This window comes from Dryas octopetala, chromosome 5, assembly GCF_963921425.1.
Source record: "Dryas octopetala chromosome 5, drDryOcto1.1, whole genome shotgun sequence".
Taxonomy (NCBI): domain Eukaryota; kingdom Viridiplantae; phylum Streptophyta; class Magnoliopsida; order Rosales; family Rosaceae; genus Dryas; species Dryas octopetala.
In genome coordinates, this window is record NC_141370.1 from 14,602,624 (window position 1) to 14,622,887 (window position 20,264).

Here is a 20,264-nt window from a genome sequence, read left to right on the forward strand (position 1 = left end):
GATTGATTGCGATTGTTTTAGGCATTGCCCTTGCTTGACAATTTACTACTTGGTTTCCCAGTAAAACGGTAAACAGTAACTCCAACCCTTGAACCGTGGCACGGACGGTCCACGTGCAAAACATCGACATCAAAAAGCTTCCTGGCCTTCTTGAAGAAGGCCGAGTCCTTTTTCCACCTCCTGAGGTGGGCCATCACAAACACCATTTTCTCATCCAACACCAGAAACGACAACGTTTTTAAGAGGGGCTCATAGAGGTGATCGTGATACACTACATCCGAGGCCACGATAAGATCAAACTCCCGCCCAATCACCTCCATGTCCTCCGTCTCTCCCCACCTCAGCGCCGCCACGCGGACTTCCCCGCCGTTCTCGGCCAAAACGTTGGCGTTCGCTTCCGCATTGAATTTCAGGTTGTCGATGACGTGAGGGAGGTCGGTGACCGTGACGCTAGCGCCGAGCGTGACGGCGGCGGCAATTCCGACGAGGCCGGTGCCGGAGCCGAGTTCGAGGATTCTGAGAGGGCGGGTTGGGATGGAGGAGAAGGCGGAGAGGGTGGGGCCGAGGGGGCTGGTGGTGGGGTCGCGGCGGTGGTCGTCGAGGAGAGTGAGGAGCGTGGTGGCAGCGGGCCAGAGCTGGAAGGAGAGCCCTTGGGATGGGAGCTGCCTGGTGAGGATGGTGGAGTTGATGGAGCGGAGGCAATGCTGCTGGAGCTGTTGGGTTTCTGCAGTCTTCGCTTCGTCTTGGTCGTCTGAAAGGAGCATCGTGAAGGGGTTTATTGCTACGTCGTCTTCATCGTCTTCTTTAGCTTCCATTTTGGATGCTGAATCGCCGCCAAAAAAAAGTAGCCAAGGGTTTTGGTGGTTTGCTTTGGCTTTGATTCCTTTCCATTTGTGCTTCGTTTACTAGGGCTTGTTTCACGCACTATTTTGATTATTTATATTGTCCACGTTGAATGGATGATTTGATCTCATGTTATGCCCCCACATGGTACGTACAGTGAGATTAGATATATCAACGGACCGGGTTAACACCAGCATGATTAAAACAAAGAGTTAATTACACTTACATCCTCTGAGGTTTATTATTTTTTCACATACACTTCCTGGAGTTTCAACAATTACATATACACCCCCTAAGGTTTCAAAACTGTTGCATATAATCCTTATAGTAAGACGAAAAATGACGATAAATTATGCAAAAAGACATGTTAAAGGGTTAAATGGCCTAATAAGATTACTCAATGTGTAAGGTTCAACCTTAATACAAATATTTTTCTTTTTGTTTATTTATTTTTTCTCTTGTAGGGAGTTATATGTAATCGTTTTGAAATCTCAGAGGAGGTATGTGTAATTAACTCTTAAAACAAGCACGGTTTGAGTACGAAAGAGTTAATTACACTTACACCTCCTGAGGTTTATCGTCTTTTCACATACACCCCCTGGGGTTTCAATAATTACACATACACCCCTTGAGGTTTTAAAACTATTACATATAACCCCCTATAGTGAGATGAAAAATGATGAGAAATTATACAAAAAGACATGCTAAGAGGTAAAATGACCTAATAAGATTACTGAAGGTGTAAGGTCCAACCTCAATACAAATATTTTCTTTTTTGTTTATTTATTTTTTTCTCTTATAGGGGGTTATATGCAATAGTTTTGAAATCTCAGGGAGTGTATGTGTAAATATTGAAACCCTACAAAGTGTATGATAAACCTCAAAAAGTGTAAGTGTAATTAACTCGAGTATGAAATGGGTCGCGTGCAAGTTTATGCATAAAACAATCTTGGCACAACAGGAGTATGAACATGAATACAAAATGAATTGAAATGACTAGTTTCACATTAATTTTTCTTTTTTAGAGAATTTAATTTTTCTAGAAAAACATCTTAATACTTATCAACTTATGTAGTCTAAAATTTGATCAAAAGGCCCGAGCAAACCCACTTAATAAAAATATTATTTCTTAAGCTATGTCGTGCCATGCCATGCCGTAAACATAAACACTCGCCATGCCAGGTATAGGAACCTAAGCTACTCTTTAGGAGAGATTTTTTTCATGGAGCATGCCTTAACGAGGCATCTCTCACATGAGGTGAGATCACGTGTTTGTAGGACTCATTTCATGTGAGAGATACCCATGTGAGAGATACCCATTGGGACATGCCCACGGAAGATTTAGTCTACTCTATAGGGCACCTTTAGACCTGCACTGTTTATGTAGTTCAAGTAGGTCCATGCCCACTTGGGGGGTCAAGGGTCCGCATTCAAATGCAATAAATAATAGGGGCCGATGAAGGAGCAATAAATAAGCCCATGCTAATACAGTACATACAAAAGCTAGCCTATTTATAAGCCCAACCCTAGAAATCCATTACATTTATCTGAGAGTGAACCAAGCCCCACTAAAGAACCAACGGTGAGTGTTGGAGCACACACAAAAAACACCCCAACAAGGCAACAATACTTCATTAGTTCATTATAAAAAGCACAAAATAACATAAAATAAGTTTCTAACCTTGAAAAGATAAATAAAAAAAAGGGCTCATAAATTCGGCCGTTGAAGCCACAACAGAAGCACGTCACGAGTATGAATAGATTACAAGTCGTAAGTCATATAGGGCCTATGTTACAGTTGTCTAAATTATTATGAACACTTCATGATGATTAAATAAGGAGCATGATGATTAAATAAGGAGAAGGATTCATGACTTTCTATTTTTTACACAAATTTTTAGTGGGGTTTATTTCATATAAAATGTTAACGATTTAAATCGTTTATTTTTTAGAGTTTCATTAAAAGATAATCATTGCAAAAAATTAAGTAAATCGAAAATCATTTACCTATAAAGATTATATGGTCAATATTTCAAGGGTTTATTTTATTTTATTGAACATTTAATATTTATAGGTAAATGGTTTCTGATTTACCTAATTTTTTTCAAGACTGATCCTTTAATGGAGACTTAAAAAATAAACGGTTCAGATTATTCTATTGAAAACTTAGAAAAATTATTAGGTGTGGTAGATACATCCGCCACGTGGTATAACCAATCCAACATGTAAGGTATTATTGGACTGTATATTTATATCAGTAGGGTATAGAATTAATAATATCTACCCATATTATAATACGTTGAATTAATTATATCAGGTGACGGTGTATCAATTACACATAATAATTTCTCAAAAACTTATATTAAAAATATAATGTCACATACTCACCCCATTAAATAAACAATTGACCTAAGTTAAATAGGCCAGGCAGACATGGCACTGCTCGTTTGACATCTATATTCCTTTTTAAGAAATTTACGAATAGACCCCCGAGGTGAGAAAGCTGTGGGGGTTAAAGTATAAAACTATAAACTGTTGATTTACAAGGGACCAGTGACCAGAACAGTATGGATCTGTTCTTCTGTGTACTCTGAATTGACCGGAAAACTACTCTTTTTTCGAGACGAGATGATACCGGCGGTGATGGTGATAAACACGCAGGGCAAGCCTCGCCTCGCCAAGTTCTACGAATTTCAGGTCCTTCTCCTTCCATTTTTTCTTTTTCTGCATTTTATTAATGCTACGATTACAAATAAAATGGCTGACTTTCCAATTTTTGAGGTCAGCCTGTGGAGAAGCAGCAGGAGCTCATTCGCAGCGTCTATGGAGGTTTGTTTTCTGCATAAGCAACGTGGATCTTAGCATCATCATATTTAGTTTGTTTATATCTCTACTCTAAATTAGGGATTCGTGTTTGATTTTCTTGCCACACAGTATTATCCAGTAGAGCTGAGAATGTGAGCAATTTCGTGGATGCGGAGTCCATTTTCGGTCCGGTATTTCAATTCATTCTCTCTCAAATTCTCAATTTATTTGTGTTTATTACGTTTCTGTATGATCTGAATTGAAACAAAGGTTCATGTTCTATTCGCACTGATTACTCGAATTGGCTGCTCTATACGAATCATTTCCTTTGTTGTGCAGGATACTCGACTTGTGTACAAGCACTTTGCAACTTTGTACTTCGTCTTTGTATTTGATAGCTCTGAAAACGAGCTTGCCATGCTTGACTTGATACAAGGTACGCAGCATAACCAGATTATATAGCCAGCAATGAATGCAAGTTTTGAAATTTAGAAGTTACAGTACCTTTGACAATCACAAATTGATTGATTGTAATTTAGTTTTCAAATGAGATGACTTATTACGAATTGGAAATGCAATAAGTGAAATTTAGGGAGAAAATTTGCTTGCACAATATCATATGTTATGCATAATATGCCAAGGGAAATGAGGGTTATTAGTAGCTTAATTAAGTTACTTTACTAATATTAAAACAAATTTAATAGCCATGCTTTTGTTTTGCTGAAGTTATGGACAAAGACTAAGTTATACCTGATTTGAACTGAAGACTAAGTTGCCTGATTTGGACTAAAGATTATGTTACTAGTGTCTTCTCTATGTAAAATAAGCTGAATATAAATGTGATTAGCTTATCCTTAATGATAAAGCTTGTGCTTCTTTATATGAAGTGTTGCTTTGATTGCATGATTTTCTTACTTCGATTCGCATTCCTTCAGTTTTCGTGGAAACGCTGGACAAATGCTTCAAAAATGTATGTGAGCTTGACGTAGTGCTCAACTACAGCAAGGTTGTGTACTCCCCTTGGGTGTGACTGATTTTTACTTGTGATGTGTTGCATGTGTTTAATACCTGAGAAATGTTACATTCTATAAATAAAAATAAAAAAAGGAAGGAATAAATAGAGTTAACATTCATCAGGAACTTAATAAACATTATTTGGTTTTGCTTTGTGATTGGACTATGTTGCAGAAAAGGGTGGATATTGGATTAAATCATTGTTGCTTTGAAAGAAAGTGCTCATGGTGTATCTTATGTTTAGATATTACTTGATGGGTTCGTGAAACCTTTTGCATTGCATATTAGGATTTCTATTGAACTATGCTTCAACTGTTTTTTTTTTGGTGTTTCTTTTCAGATGCATATCGTATTGGATGAGATCATCTTCGGAGGTCAAGTGCTGGAAACAAGTTCAACAGAAGTTATGAAAGTCGTTGAAGATATCTCAAAGTGATTTCTCTTTCTCTGTCTCTCTCATGTCTGTGGCTTGTTTTCATTTGATTTATTGGAAGATGCTGTTTACTTTTGATGCAGGTCAGAAACAGCCTCAAATGCCATCTCACTAGTCCCAAAATCTGTTTCGAGCTGGCGGAGTCGGTAGGATGGCAATTTGTAGTGATTTGTTATTTTGCATGGCTTGTGATGTCACACCAAGTCTCCAAATTATCTCATTAGGAATCTCAGTGAGCGCTTGCAATATCATTGACATGTTTGTGAGCGAGTTTGGATGCTTGATGTAGGCCCAATGTCTCTGAAAAAATAGGAAAAAATTGACAGCTCGAGGTTATGTTATATGAATTGTTTTCCCATTTTTCGGGAATACATCCATAGAGGATGCTGTTTTCTTTTTCTTTTGTTTTAAAAAAAAAAAATTTAAGGGTCCAGTAGTTGGTCTACACATTAAGGACCAAACATTATCCTTCTCATGAACCCCTTCCTAGTCCCCATCCTTGTCTAAAGTCATCAAACAAAGAGCTTTAAGACATTTCAAGCTTCAGTGGCCAAAAAAAATAAGACATTTCAAGCTTTTCCCACAACGACTTTGAGTGTCAAACTAGCAAATAGTAATACAAGAGCTTTAGCACAAGTGATTTTGGAAAGTTGAATAAAGATAAAAAAGTGGTATTGGGAAAGAGCGAGTAAAGGATTAGGTCTAAGAAAAACTAGAAAATAGTGAGTCCACCTAACGTCTATCCTACTTGTTGACATGCATAGCAGGAAATCCAAAGAATCTTAGGGATAAAAAACAGTTAACTATACTACGATCTCATCACTTTGTATGCTGGATGATGATAAATGATACAAACACAGAACTGTGGTATGCCCGTAAATTTCAGCCCCACAGTAGACATTATAAATTTTAAGGACCTTCAGGCATAAGATTGACAATTTGACATCGCAGCAACATCATTTTAATGGCTTCTTCACATCTTCAAGAACCACATGTGCAGCATTGTGCCCAGGAGCACCCATGACACCACCCCCCGGGTGGGCCCCGCTTCCGCACAAATACAGTCCGGGCAGTGGTGTTCTATAATTTGACCTGTATGCATCCCAAAATAACATGAACAAACATAAATTTGAGTAGTTCTCTTCCATAGAGGCACAAGTAAATATAAGGCATAGTTAAAACAGGACAGAGTTTATGTCCCTCGCGAAATCAGATATGTCGTAAGATTTACCATCCTTTTACAGGTCGCATGAGAAAGAGTGAATCCAATCCCATAGCACCATGGAAGATATTCCCTCCTGTCAAGAATAATTTAATAATCAGTGTAACTCTATGAAGTCTTGTTTGTTGTTTGAGATGATGAGCTATTTCATGGAGAACAGCATAAAATGAAGAAAATGTCTGGTGTGTACTTCAAGTTCAAGACTAGCTACATTTTTTAGTTAGAACTTGATGTGGTACTTAAATATTTATGCCACAGGTAATGCACAGCAAAACCTATAGTACAAATAACACTGCTGTTAAAAATAATCAACCAGTTATCAAGCTTGTTTGACAATCTTCCCATCTCCATGGATTATGATACTTTCAATGGCTGATATTTTCTGCCAATATCCTTGTACCATTTTTTGCAAAGTTAAATTGCCTGAACATTCTGCCTAGATTTCTAGAGAGATTTTAATTACCTGTCAAACCAATTTCCCTCTCAAGGTCTGGTGGAGTCAACATGTCGTAACCAATGATTGATGAACTCAACCCAGGGGCATATTCATCAATCAATGTAAAACATTTTTGGGCGAACGATTCCTGCAAGGATTCCATTCCATTTTCAAAGGATTAGTCAAAGGCTCAGAGAAACGGAGCTGTGGGACAACAAATAACTTGTTTGAGTGCTAAAAGAAGCAGGCATTTTGTTTAAGTGGGATAAATAAACACACATTGATGTACAATATTTTCCACAGTACCCGAATGAAAGTATAGATGAGTTCAATTTTAACAGATTCCATTTCTTTTTCAGTGATTTTTTTTTTCAGCTACCTTTGCCGTTTTACTCTTTTTTTTTTTTTTTTTTTTTTTTTCCGCAAACAGATTTGATGCCTCATATAGAAAATGGGAAAAACACAGGAAAATAAAAAGCTCACTCTATAGACAGGATCTCCCCAGTGGCCATCTGTCGGACTATATGGTGTGTATTGAATAAACAAGTTGATCACATGCTTACCTACAAGGAGTTGAATTATGCCGATATGAGAGAACTAAAAATGATTGCCAAGAGGAATGTAATATATGATGCATTGGCATTTTTAAGGCAAAGTAGTTTTAAGTACCAGGTGGAGATATGGTCTTGTCCAGTACAGAAGGAATTGTCATCTCTATAACTGGTCTGTGTGATGGTAATCCATTGACAGCATCTTGACAGGCCGAGTCAATCTCCTCCATACTTTAGAAGAGTGACAGAAAAGATATGAGAAAGCAAAGCATGTAGAACCAAGTAAATGACAATGGTGAGATAAGAACATACCTCTCAGAACCAATATGAATGGTGCCCACATGCTGAGGACCTGCATTAGGATGACCTAACTTGCAACAGTTGAACTGGGGCAATTTATCAACCGCTAGATTTATTTTTGTAGTTGCCTATTTGGTTAAATTTAATGAAAGATTATTATTGTTGAAAAATTAAGAAGATCATGTAAACAATAAAAGATGTAATAGGAGGAACCTTACAGAGCTGTAATCAGAGTACTTAATTGCACGGGTGAAATCATCAGGAAGAACATTATCAGGCACCAACTCCTGTGTCAGAAATGGAAACCTAAAATCTACATTAAAACCATTTATAATAGCAAGATTAAAGGTTTCACATAAATGTTATTTCCCATTTATTTCATGCAACATGAGTTGTCTCAGTAAATGGGAATTACATGAGCAGGGCCAACATTTTACCTTGAATGTTCTATAAGGGGTTGCATTTGATAAAACAATTGAAGAGTGCACCTGTGAACCATCAGCCAGCAAAACCTACAATAAGACATGTCCACAGTGTCCAATCAGTTTGATTTAAGCTTCAGAGCTGCCTCATTTGGGAAACGAAGAAGAAACGAACCCCATTCACTGTGCCAGAGTCATTAATCAACACTTGCTGAACCTAAACAACAAAATTGTAAAGCTATAGGTAAACACAGCTGAACAATATAAAAGAAATCAATGAAACAAAAAGTTCGAGAACTGAAGCATGAACTGATCCTAGCTCTTTTCTAGAGATAAGTACCTCTGCACATGTTACAATATGAGCCCCAGCTTCCCTAGCGGCATTACCAATAGCCAAGGATACTGAACCCATCCCACCTTCAACATACCTACAAGGAAAATTGGTATCCCAGTACTAAGAGAGCTTAAGTTTGGATAAATCAAAATTGTTTAAAATGAAAATTCGAGCTAAAGGTAGTTATGATATGAATGTTGACAGGAAAAGAACAATGCTGCTATCCAAGAATTTCTACCAAAGTATAATGTGAAATTAATTTTGAAAAGTTGTGGGCAGGGATATGTCAAGCAAGCAATAGAGAACTTACGACCAAATTCCACGCTCACCATCAGTTTCTCCCATCACATGATGTAACAGAACATATCCACTCCCAGGTGTATGGACAGTTCCCTACATATCAAAATAGAGGAGTTAAAATGATTAAACAATAAGTATAATACAGCAGGAAATGTATCCTGTATAATAAATTTATTATGAATGCTGACATGAAGCAACTTCCCACAGTATGACAGTTTGCCAGAGAAAAGTCATAAGTCCCAGATGCACAGCACTTCTTAGGTGCAGTGTGTCATTTATGAAAAAAAAAAGAGAGTATAGTATGTATGTTATCTAGAATTATTTAGAGAAACTCTTACCGTAGTTCCTATTACAGCATCCGTTGCAAGGGTTGCCTTAAGAACATCTGACTGTGAAAAGAAAAGTCAATTAGAGAGAAACCAATAAACTATTATGCATAAAACTTCACAAGGTTTGAACTAATCATCATGGATAATGATTATGTAGAAACAAAAAAAAAATCTCATTTTAACATTAAAATCATTTCCTCCGCAGTCCTAGATAGAGAGATGATGGCCCCAAATATAGAACATTAAGAACATAAATGGCACAATCAGATAAGAATCACTTAAGCATTGAAAATTGTACTGATTTAAGGACTTATGTTAACTCACATCTTACAGAAGTTGAAGAGTTTCCAACAAAATACAAAGGCAACTAAGACATTCAGGCTAAAAGATGAACATGACTACATGAGCTATCCAATGACTTAAAAGAAACCATACAATAAAAATAAAAGAAGGAATTATATACAACAACCTCAAACCAGTTATTCAAAACCTTTGAAGCCGGGGATAATAAAAGGTCCATAAAGTCCCTGTCGAAACCGATAATTACATACACATCATAAAACAGAAATCTTTACTGAAAAAAATGACTCTATCATAGCCATAGTAGCATGTTGTTTGTAGCTAGAGGAAAACCCAAACCCAGATGATTAGGAAAATGAATTCTTACACCATATCCTTTTGGCCCAAGGTTGCAGCCTGTCTGAGACATCGTCCCCAAAACATTGAGTTGTGCATCTTATTCTTCAAGCGGTCACTATAACTAAAAGATGAGGTGGATTGCAAAGACTCTGGAGGAGCTGAATCCAACAAGGGATCCATAAATTCACAAAACTTCTCTAGCTGATTCTCATATCTGTAAATTAACTAGATGAATTATTGCAAAACAGAGAGGGTGGAATAATACTGGAATAGGATAAGTATAACCTTGGATAAGCATCGGCGTCTTGTTTGGAGAACTTGGAAATCTCGGAATGGTTAAGGTCCTTGTTTGGCCCCAAAAGGAGATACCGTCCATCCAAACAAGGCGTGAAGGAGGAAGGATTCCTCTTGAGCAACTTCATTCCATGCCGCGCCAGCTCCAATTCCCTGTTATTCGTCAGAGGCATAAGACAAGGCATTGTTTGGTTGAGCAAGCAATTCAAGCAATAATGCATTAATAAACGAAGAACGGGTGTGTTCGCTACTTACTTGATCACGGAGGGGCGGAGGAGGCTCTGAAGGTAGCTACACCGAGAGAACTTGAAGCCTGGAACGAGCTCTTCAGTCACGGCTGCGCCGCCGATGACGTGGCGCCGCTCGAGAACCGCGACGGAGAGGCCAGCGCGTGCGAGGTACGCGGCCGCTGTGAGGCCGTTGTGGCCGCCACCGATGACCAGCGCGTCCCATTTGTTGTCCTTCAACGCGCTTGCGGCAGCGCTGCTGCTGCTGCTGCTGCTAAAGCTCCTTCGCCACATTTGTCTACCGGCTTTTACTGCTTACTAGCTACTGCTTGCTGGATGAGTCTGATTATTAGGGGTGGGCATTAGGACCGAAAATACCGAAACCATCCCATTCCGTGTCATTCCGTATCATTTGGTCCCATCCCGTTTTTTTTTTTTCAATCCCGTACCGATCCCGTCCCGTACCGATCTTAAACGGGATGGGATCGGTCCTGAAGGTTCAATACCAGGATGATCCCGTCCCGTACCGAACAATTAAAAATTTAATTATTTAATAATTTAATGGGCCCAAATAGGCAAATATCACTAAACCCATTTTATTTTTTAACTTTTAGTTTGGGATGTAATAAGTCATAAGACTTAATTATGTTTTTTAGTTTGGATTTAGTAAATAAGCCATGAGGCTTAATTGTGATTTACTGATTTATGAGTTTATGTTTGAACTTTGAAACTTTGAATATTTGAATTGTTGAAGTTTATGTTGTATTGTTGTTTTTTTTGAATTGTTGAATAATTGGTTGAATTGTTGAAGTCTTGAAGATGAATTTTCAATTTTGAATAAAAACAGTTTATTACTTGAATTCTTGTTTTGTTTGTATAGTTGAATAAAAATAGGTTATGTTTATTGTTTATAGGTTATTATTTGAAGATGAATCTTGAATAAAAATTGAATAATTAATTTTTTATTATTTTTTTGTTTGGGATCGGGATGGTACCGAACCCGTACCGAATCACTTTGGTACGGGACGAGATGGTACCATAATCCCAAACCTCCATCCCATCCCGTACCGATCCCGAACTCAAATCATGAGATGGGAACGGGATGAGGTAAGTCCCATCCCCCTCCATCCCGTGCCCACCCCTACTGATTATCAGGTAGAAGAGTTCAGAATGAATCAGTGTGACATTATACAACACGGATGACGGAACCATATATATTATCATATACAGCGATTGCTTGCGGTGGGACCCTGTCCTAGTTTTTTTAATATGTTCCTTTTAATTGCGGGCTTTATATATTATCATATGTAATGGTGGAAAATTTATATTATTAACAGTGAAAATGTCAATTTATCAACATTTAAGAGTTACAACTTACAACACAACATGGATATGCTATATAGTGACTATATGACATAAATTTTCTACACCTTTAAATTTGACAGGTTCAATTTTCTACTACTAGGATATAAATCTTTTTACTGTTGGATTTGTTTGTAAATTGTATATTATACGATGTCTGTATTAGATGAAATACTATATAAATTTAAATTTACAGAAGAGGGTACTAGACTGGCTAGCAAGCTACATATTATGTTGTTAATATTTGATAATAATTGTAAACAACAATTACTGAAAGTTTAAAACTAAAAGAAACATATGTTCAAATGTTCAATGCTAATCGATGTATCAAATACTGAAAGTTATCAACTAAGGGATCTTACGGAGCTGTAGTCGGAGTTCTTTACAGCGTCAACGAAGTAATCGGGAAGAAAAGCTCGGGGCACCAACTCCTGTGCGAGAAAAAAGCATAATGTTTAACTTGAAAAGGAATTAAAAAATCCATTAGAGAGCAGGTTGAAAAGTTTATGTGAATTTGACATATCAGGTTTTCAATAAATTTTATAGCTAGATTACAAATATTTTATCAAAATTTGAATGAAGTATCTACTTGGTTGAGGAAATCTAGGCAATTCAGCAACTGAACGAACCACATTCTCTATGCCGTGGTCTCCAATCATCAGTTGTGAGATGAGAGCGTAAAATGAACTAGCTTATTACATACGAAACAGATACGAAAAGGTTAACCAAGAAGAACCAGATGCACTTTAGTTTAACATTTATGCCACTAACATTTGGCTTCAATACCTTCAATCCAAGTCTCGCCAATTCCATTTTTCCAACCAAAGACGTACACATGCTAATTAACAAGCAATTAACTAAGAAACTAAACGGTAATGATGATTAATATCAATGTAAGAATTAATGTTGACCTCCATGTCGTACAGTGGGAGTCACACAACGTTTCTCTTGCATTTTGACCTCCAGCAGTCCAGCTGATATATATTGGGCTAATTACCAAAACAACTAGACCGGTTTTGCACTTTATTTTCTTATGATTTTTTTTTTCTTTAACACTTTAACTTAACTCCTCAAATTATGCACTTTTCAAAACTTTACCTTATTTTGTTGAAAAAATTACAAATTCTTTTAATTTTGCATACGTAACACACTAACACCTATGCGGCACCACGTTGAGGGCTTTTCATCTTTGTCAGTGTACTTCTATTCTCGTCATACACAAAAATGTCTTAAAAAACAAAGGGCTATGTAGAAATTAATAACTTTTTTAACTGAATGTAAGTATAGTATTGGGCGGTGCATAGTCTAGAGGCAAAATATCACGAAAAATCATAAGTACAAACCGATCATAATATAAGGGGAATTTTTGTTTTACTACGTATGCTTCTTCTTTTTTTTTTCTTTTTTTTAATAATAAACAAACTTTTATCAATTTTTAGATGGAGTTTGCTTTTTACAACATCATTGACTCAGCATGCTTCATGAATCAATCAACTGAAGCACACGGGCCTTCCTCAACCCAGATTTACTGGGCTGTCAAGTAAGGGCATAATTAGCAATAGAATGGGCCACAAGATTAGATACATCGCTGGCCCAGGGTTGACATTGGCAGGCAAATGCTTCCATAGCTTTCGAAAATCTTGTCTTTTCTTTTTGATTTTTTGAAACAGTTGGAAATTCCAATGAGGAGAGAGCTTCAGTTTTTTTTTTTTTTTTTTTTTTTTTTTTTTTTCTGGGGGAAAGAGATTGATTATATTAGTCCAAGGCTAGGAAAGTACTTGTTCTTGTATGTACTTTTTTCTTTGTTTTATTTCTTAATGGACTAAGCACAAGAAAAATGAGGTGGTATGTATCACATGTTTAGGGTGAATAGTCTAGAGATCACGTCAAAAGATGCTTTCGTGGGGGAAGAGCTCAAGATAAGCATGAAGGGAGACCCTATCATATAGCTTTAACCCTCCTAACATGGTCATTTTATATCTAAAATAATCGATTGTCTCCAAAAGAGGATAAACAAGCATCAAAAGGACACCTTAAATTCACTTTTATTTCCAAATCCGCCGATTTGGAAGGTGGACAAGAAAAGTCAAGAGCAAATATGAGAAACTTCACATGGCCTCAAAGATTTCGTCCCCGTTGATGAATACTATATTATACAATGGCCAATGCAGCAAGCAGCTAGACAAACGAAATTTAATAGCACGCCCTTTTCTTTTATAAAACAATCTACACAGCTAAACCTGTGTTGGAAGAGTAAATTCACAAATTTTTGAACAGCAAGAATGGAACCCTATGCCAATCCTACCACTACTTCATAAGCTATCATTTTCCCTTAAGGTCATAAGCATGTTATACGCATTCTGATATTTGGTACAGATAAATGACTAATACAAAATTAGGCCACGCAAGAAATGAATGACCAGTACCACACAAGAAATCAGCCCTTACCAAATTCTCATTCCTAGAGGAGAACAATTTAATCACCACCTTTAACTATAGTGTAGCATCACTTCTTTGTGTCAGGTATTATAAAATAGTTAATCATAGCTAACCATGACAAATATCATATATACACACACACACACATATATATATGAGGAATATATGGGAGTGGGCCCCACGAGGTATTCTACATTTAGTGTTAAAGGAACCTATGTATGTATGTATGTATGTATATATATATATACATATATATCTGTGTGTGTGCGCGTATAACATGTGACATGCATTGAATGAGGTGGTAATGCTACTTTATGATTAAAGGTGGTGACCAAAATTATTCTCTTCCTAGAGAGTGAGACTAAAATACTTAGTTTCTGGTAGGATATTTTACATAGTAGCCAGAAAAAGAATAGTTTCTGGTAGGAAAATTCTTGCAAGTAACTACAATGTGGTCCTAGCACTACCAGAAAACCAGGAAGAATAATTATTTTAATGATATAATTTGGGAAGGGTTAAATAAACTAACAAATGGAAATGTGATGCAGACACATATATACATGTACGATAAGTTATCAACCATATATTCTTTTGAGTTTCTTGGGCACTGTTGTTTCAGGACACCTCATTGTTTCTTTTCTATCAAGAAATATCAAGAAAGAAGCCGTTTGGAAGACATTTTGTCCCACATGCTTATATAAACCTGGAATTACAGTTCTACAATCATTTTCTGGGAAGCAAGATTGGTGAAATCAACTAAGCAAGCAATCCAGATTCTCCTAACCAACACCGATTTGCAATGACATCATTTTAAAGAAAAAACATTTTACATGAATGATATTATAATTTTTTTCAGCAGGCTAGTGGGTTCATTTCTTTCAAAAATGTTTAATGATTCTCTCCTCCATTTATGAAACCCCACATGCTTATAAAATATATAAGATCATCATACTACCAATCACAAAAAACTTGGAAAGGAGGCAATTGACTGTCCTTGGAATCACAGATCTCTCTCTCCCTCTCTCTTTCTAGTTTCTGCTTCTTATACTAAGTACATAATTATTTATAATATGCAGTTCAGAAATTTTTTTTGTCAACTTGCATCACCCCATTTGCATGAATAGTGATCTTTTGGTCTCTTCTATGTTAGTCCCTTGACTTTAAGTATACCAACTTCATTCATATTTCAGACTTTCTACACCATTTGGCTTCTCTACCTTAGGCTTTTCCTTTCAATTTCGTCAATTCCTTTCATCACCTACATTCATTCTCTTTTAAATATACCAAAGGAACTTTGTTCCCTTCACTTTTACCATACTAATCTTGCTCTAATATCTCAGAAAAATGGCACCTAACAAGCTTTCTTCCCCGCACTGGAATTTGACTTGGACAGCCAAGCAAAATAAATTGTTCGAAAATGCTCTGGCAATACATGATGGAGAAACCCCTGATCGATGGCACAAGATAGCGAAGATTGTTGGAGGGACCACTGAAGAGGAAGTGAAGAGGCAGTATGAGATCCTTCTAGAGGACATCAACCGCATTGAGTCCGGCAAAGTTCCCCTTCCTAAGTATAGGAAACTCGGAGGAAGCAACATTAGCAATGAAGAAACCAGGTAATACATTTTTTTCTCCCTTTCACTTGATAAGACGAAGACTAGATGAACAGGTTCTAAATCCTTGATTGATAATATTCAGACCTTGAGGTGTCTCTGGTCCTCAAGATATATAAACTGTTCTATGATATCACCAACTGCAACAAGAGAAACTCACTTCTATTCTAAATCCATACTCAAAAACTAAAAATATAATGATTCTATGCATCTTCATTGTACCTGTCAGAGAATGGAAGTCCATCTTATATTCTCTGTCATTAACCCTCAAGTACAATTTGATACACTAAAACGTCTCATTCTTAATTTTGCATGGCTTGACTCTTCATATGTGGGGTTGCACTTTCAACATTGATTCATTAATTTCTTATCTATGATTTTGAATAACATGTTTCGATGCCCATCCCTTTATCTACATTTCAAATCTGATGAGGGTACGATCACATGACAGTGAGAAGTATCTGATATTAATCCTTACAGTTAATAGCATAGCGGATGGTTCAAAAAACATGCTAACTCCTTGCACATTTCTTTTGTTCCTATACTGGCAGAAAATCTGTTGATTGATGATGATCTGCACGAGCAGAAAGCACTTAATTCACAAGACACTACAACCTGCCTGTATGATGTGTTCTAACTTTGATTTATCTTCTACAGGTTGAAGATTCTAAAGCTCTAAAGAAAGATTCTCTCCAGCAGTAGACACAGCACCAATTTCCTTATTAACCCATATCTCCCTTCCCTCCCCACCCCCTTCTTTTTTTGCTTTTCCTTAAACTTCTTAATGTAATATACTTTTCTTCTGGCTTGCACATGTGCCAAGGAAGAATCATCGCATATGCAATTATTTATTTCTCAGGATGGATCCATTCAATATTTCAGTAACATATTACTCTAATTGTCTAACAGGTTCTTAAACTAAATGTATAATAAATTTGAAACTAAGAAAAACTGAGGCTAAAATTATAAGATCAAAAAAATTCACAAAAAATATTTGGAACACTCTAGTATCATTTACGCTAGCATTTTCTTTCTAGTCATTCATCAAACACATGTGCCAAACCCCATGAACCAACAGGTGCTAGATAAAAACTTAAAAAAGGGTCTTCCAGTGCATAAAAACAAAGTACTTCTAGCAACCCAGAAAACAAAAATGCATGCAAAATGTTCCTAATCTGTCGTGGTTTGTAGAGGCAGCGAAGTTTCTCCTCCATTTGGGTCAACACCACTCTTCTCTCTCTAAAGTTTTGCCTTTTCAAACATCTGTTTTGGACCAAAACCAAAATCACATTTACCACCATTCCCAACAACACAAAAATCACTCCTTTTATTAGTGTAAGCAAAAGTGAGTTGGTAGAAGAACCTTACCTTCCGCACCGTGTCTTTCAAGCAAGTTCTGTGTTCATCCATTGAAGCATGAACAAATTCATGAATGTGATCCCTTAAATTCGACACAAAGCTGCCACTCCCAAAATTCTTATGCCTCCTACAAGAACTCACAACCCGCGCTGGTTCAGATGATGTTGGAGAATCCATGATTCGTAAATTTTACTGTGTAACACAAAACGCCGTCGCTTTGGTATTTGGTGGCACTGAGCAGCTGAGCAGGAGATGAAAGAAAGCTAGACAAGGAGGTAAAAACTGATATGACTTTGGGAAGGAGGTAAAGGCGGCCATTTTAATAACTTCAAAACGTCGTCGTCTGTCTTAGTGGTATTTTTAAGGTGTCGTTTCGCGCGTCGGTTGGTTATTATCCGCGAAAATGCGATTTCAACTGGGCCAAGTAAGTTGATCCATTAGGCCCAGAACGGAAAATATGGACTTGGGAAAGGAGGTAGAGTCGTAGAGACAGCCATGTTAATAACTGATAAACGACGTCGTAAGGTATTTGTAAAACAGCGGCGTCGTTTCCCGCATTGGTTGGAATATTCGGCGAAAATCCGATTTTAACTGGGCCGGGTTGAACCGTTGGCCCAAAACGGAAAGTGTATACTTACTCACAGTCACAGACTCGCAGTCCAATACTCCGATAAAGCAGGACGTGAATGCAGAGCAAAAGATGTCGTTTCAGGTTCTTCTTCATCGCGAAACTCTGCATAATAAGCCGCATTGCCCACCAATTTATAAAGTAATAAATCTCGCAGTAATTTCTTATCTTTTGTGACAGATAATCTTGGGTTCGGCGTCAATGGCACGCCGGCAAATACTTGCGGAGATGGGATACGAGTTCACAATCATGGTACATTGTATCAAGTAGAAGCAACAATTTGAATTCTTGTTTAATGGGTAGCTTTGAATTATTGATTGGGTTTATGGGTTTAGACTGCAGACATAGACGAGAAGAGTATTAGGATGGATAAGCCTGAAGAATTGGTAATGGTGCTAGCTGAGGCAAAAGTACGTTTTTTTTGTTATATAGCAGTCAAAGAACTTTGCTTTTTTGTTTTTACTTTGTTGGTTGAATAAGTAGTGGGTTGAATTTTTGTTACAAGAATTGCAATGTGTTTTCTGTGGTTGTGATAAAAGATGTTACTTTTCAGTTTGCATGACTTTGAGTACTCATGCTAATGACTTTCATTCAAGTGGCTTGCCTCGCTTTTTTGTTAGGCAGATGCCATCATTTCAAGGCTCCAAAGTACAACAAGTCAACTGGGTGATGCTCATGCAAAACTGTTGATTACTGCAGACACAGTATGCGTTATGTATATTTATACATTTTTCAACTTCTTGTTGTTTGAAACCTCACTGATTTAAACGTAGATTAGTTCCTCATGTCTCAAAAGTGGACTGGTTAAACAAACTTTATTATACTAAAATTTTGCATATTATGACTGAATGATATACTTTGGTATAGCTGGGCCTCCATTCTGAAAATCAGTAATTGAAATACAAATACCTATTACTGTGGTCTGTAGTTATAATTAAAATCAGTACAATATGGCCAATTGATAGAGGACCAATATAGCCATAATTCTGGTCATTAATTAATCTTATTCCTCTTTTAACAACCTAAAGAGAGACTTTGCATCTATGTTTTAAATGTGACCTATGATCCAAAAGGTGACTGTCTCTTGATGGGCAGGCACTTTGTAAATAAGATTATTTCTCACTACTGCATCTTATTGATTTTGAGGTGGTGGTGTATGAAGGGATAATAAGGGAAAAACCATTAAGCAAGGAAGAAGCATGGAATTTTATCAAAGGTTTGCTTAATGGAAACTGTCACCTTTTCCCTTTGTTAGAGTCAGCTGAATGTAGTGATTAAGTCTTCATGGTTTGCAGGCTATTCTGGTGGTCAAGCAGCAGTTATAGGATCTGTACTTGTGACCAACCTTAAAACAGGAAAAAGAAAAGGGGCGTGGGACAGAGCGGAGGTAATTATTGTTTCACTGCTTAAGCTCATTTTTTAGCTGTCTTTTCATAAAGAACAACAACCAACTAGTTTCAATTACCTATTATAATACATGCTAATTACATGTCAGAAATAACCTTCTTTTCTAACTTCTTTTTGTTCAAGTTTTTAATCAACAATGTTTACAATTTTAATATATTTGTGTGATTAAGTTCTTTTAAAACTATATTCTAAAACTTGAGGATGTACTCCTGTTTCTCTGGAGTGGATAGGGAAATCCTTTATGGTTAGTTTGGGAAGGATAATATCTGTTTGATGATGATGTTTATACAGGTTTATTTTCATGTCATACCAGAGGAGGTTATTGATAGCCTGGTAAATTTTTGACCCATAATCACTTTAGGTACTTAGTTCTGAGCTATTTTCTTTTTTGAATATTGTTTATGAGTCTGATGTTGGGACAGATAGAGGAGGGATCTACACTCAATGTGGCTGGGGGGTTGATGCTGGAACATCCACTGATAATGCCCTTTATAGAAGCAGTGGTTAGCTCTCTCTCTTTCTCATGTCAATGCAGGCTGAGATACAATTACGAGTCTACTGGTGCTATATACTTGATGAATGTCTAAATGACTCATGAATGCAGGCTAGTGGTCCTTATCTTCTTTTTTCACCCTTGTTCCTTATGCTTCATTAATGGGTTCTAGATTTTCTTTCATCTTCCAAATGAGTCAGCAACCAAACAAAGTTTCTCTTTAGCCACACTATATTTTTCCATCGTGCATGCAGCATGCATATATGATCATATTATTTATCATGACAGTTTATCTCAATCATATGGCCTTTGATCTCGTCCATCAAAGGGTGAAGTGATTTTCAAGTTACGTAGCTAATTATAGCGCACAACTTGCATGATTCGTGTGTCTTTATCCGGACTGGTTGCTAGTGTTATACATCTGCCTTGTCAATATTCTCTTTGCAATGTGCATCATTTGGCTTGTGGCAGGTAGGGACTACTGACACAGTGATGGGGCTGCCTAAAGAACTCACAGAAAAACTCATTCAGGCAGCACTCTAACAACTGCTGTAGTGGCGACCAGGTTTTTATTGATAGCTGCAGATGAATTTACAATTTCATATAGCTCTTCATTTTCAGAATTGTGGGTTTGAACCCCATTATTGTTGATTTCAACAGAAGTTGTTTTATGGTTTTTACACCATCAAAATTAAACATTTTGATAATGATGATTGCTTATGTATAAGTCGACTCTCTGATGTTGAAATCTTAGATCTATAATGATTTGAAATTGAGCAAAGTTATAGAAAAGACAAATCAAGGGTCATAGTTT

At 36.9% G+C, this 20,264-nt stretch overlaps 5 protein-coding genes and 1 long non-coding RNA gene across 8 annotated transcripts; 3 read left to right on the forward strand and 3 right to left on the reverse strand.

The window, feature by feature from the left end:
• Window positions 1–17: 17 nt before the first annotated feature.
• LOC147284666 (uncharacterized) lies at window positions 18–862 on the reverse strand. Its single transcript, XM_086245720.1, has one exon. It carries the CDS (start codon window positions 813–815, stop codon window positions 18–20), a length of 798 nt encoding a protein of 265 aa, XP_086101846.1. The 5' UTR covers window positions 816–862.
• A 2,545-nt stretch (window positions 863–3,407) lies between these two features.
• LOC147284667 (Clathrin adaptor complex small chain family protein) lies at window positions 3,408–5,493 on the forward strand. Its single transcript, XM_086243105.1, has 7 exons — window positions 3,408–3,540; window positions 3,630–3,672; window positions 3,778–3,839; window positions 3,988–4,084; window positions 4,584–4,654; window positions 5,003–5,094; window positions 5,179–5,493. Exons 1-7 carry the CDS (start codon window positions 3,472–3,474, stop codon window positions 5,243–5,245), a joined length of 501 nt encoding a protein of 166 aa, XP_086099231.1. The 5' UTR covers window positions 3,408–3,471; the 3' UTR covers window positions 5,246–5,493.
• A 168-nt stretch (window positions 5,494–5,661) lies between these two features.
• On the reverse strand, window positions 5,662–10,497 carry LOC147284668 (FAD/NAD(P)-binding oxidoreductase family protein). The gene is made up of 16 exons (XM_086243103.1): window positions 10,178–10,497; window positions 9,914–10,075; window positions 9,657–9,842; window positions 9,459–9,516; window positions 8,999–9,049; window positions 8,671–8,753; window positions 8,367–8,454; window positions 8,202–8,243; window positions 8,042–8,116; window positions 7,823–7,891; window positions 7,617–7,732; window positions 7,423–7,535; window positions 7,237–7,316; window positions 6,781–6,901; window positions 6,327–6,393; window positions 5,662–6,187 (listed from the first exon to the last, which is right to left on the reverse strand). The coding sequence occupies exons 1-16, from the start codon at window positions 10,441–10,443 to the stop codon at window positions 6,052–6,054; spliced, it is 1,713 nt and encodes a 570-aa protein (XP_086099229.1). The 5' UTR covers window positions 10,444–10,497; the 3' UTR covers window positions 5,662–6,051.
• Window positions 10,468–17,206, reverse strand: LOC147284669 (uncharacterized). The gene is made up of 3 exons (XR_015122511.1): window positions 16,932–17,206; window positions 11,874–11,942; window positions 10,468–10,491 (listed from the first exon to the last, which is right to left on the reverse strand). It is a non-coding gene; the product is annotated as an uncharacterized LOC147284669 (long non-coding RNA).
• On the forward strand, window positions 14,164–16,826 carry LOC147284670 (protein RADIALIS-like 3). Its single transcript, XM_086243106.1, has 2 exons — window positions 14,164–15,566; window positions 16,221–16,826. Exons 1-2 carry the CDS (start codon window positions 15,295–15,297, stop codon window positions 16,240–16,242), a joined length of 294 nt encoding a protein of 97 aa, XP_086099232.1. The 5' UTR covers window positions 14,164–15,294; the 3' UTR covers window positions 16,243–16,826.
• Window positions 17,207–17,593: 387 nt separating the features above from the next.
• LOC147284671 (Maf-like protein) lies at window positions 17,594–20,216 on the forward strand. 3 transcript variants are annotated; one of them, XM_086244228.1, is made up of 9 exons: window positions 17,594–17,634; window positions 17,731–17,802; window positions 17,886–17,960; window positions 18,171–18,254; window positions 18,697–18,766; window positions 18,846–18,937; window positions 19,249–19,290; window positions 19,380–19,460; window positions 19,922–20,216. In XM_086244228.1, the coding sequence occupies exons 1-9, from the start codon at window positions 17,623–17,625 to the stop codon at window positions 19,991–19,993; spliced, it is 600 nt and encodes a 199-aa protein (XP_086100354.1). In that variant the 5' UTR covers window positions 17,594–17,622; the 3' UTR covers window positions 19,994–20,216. The 3 variants fall into 3 exon arrangements, with proteins under 3 accessions (XP_086100354.1, XP_086100355.1, XP_086100353.1); XM_086244229.1 differs by having other exon boundaries at window positions 19,926–20,216; XM_086244227.1 differs by lacking the exon at window positions 19,922–20,216 and having other exon boundaries at window positions 19,380–19,820.
• Window positions 20,217–20,264: the final 48 nt, after the last annotated feature.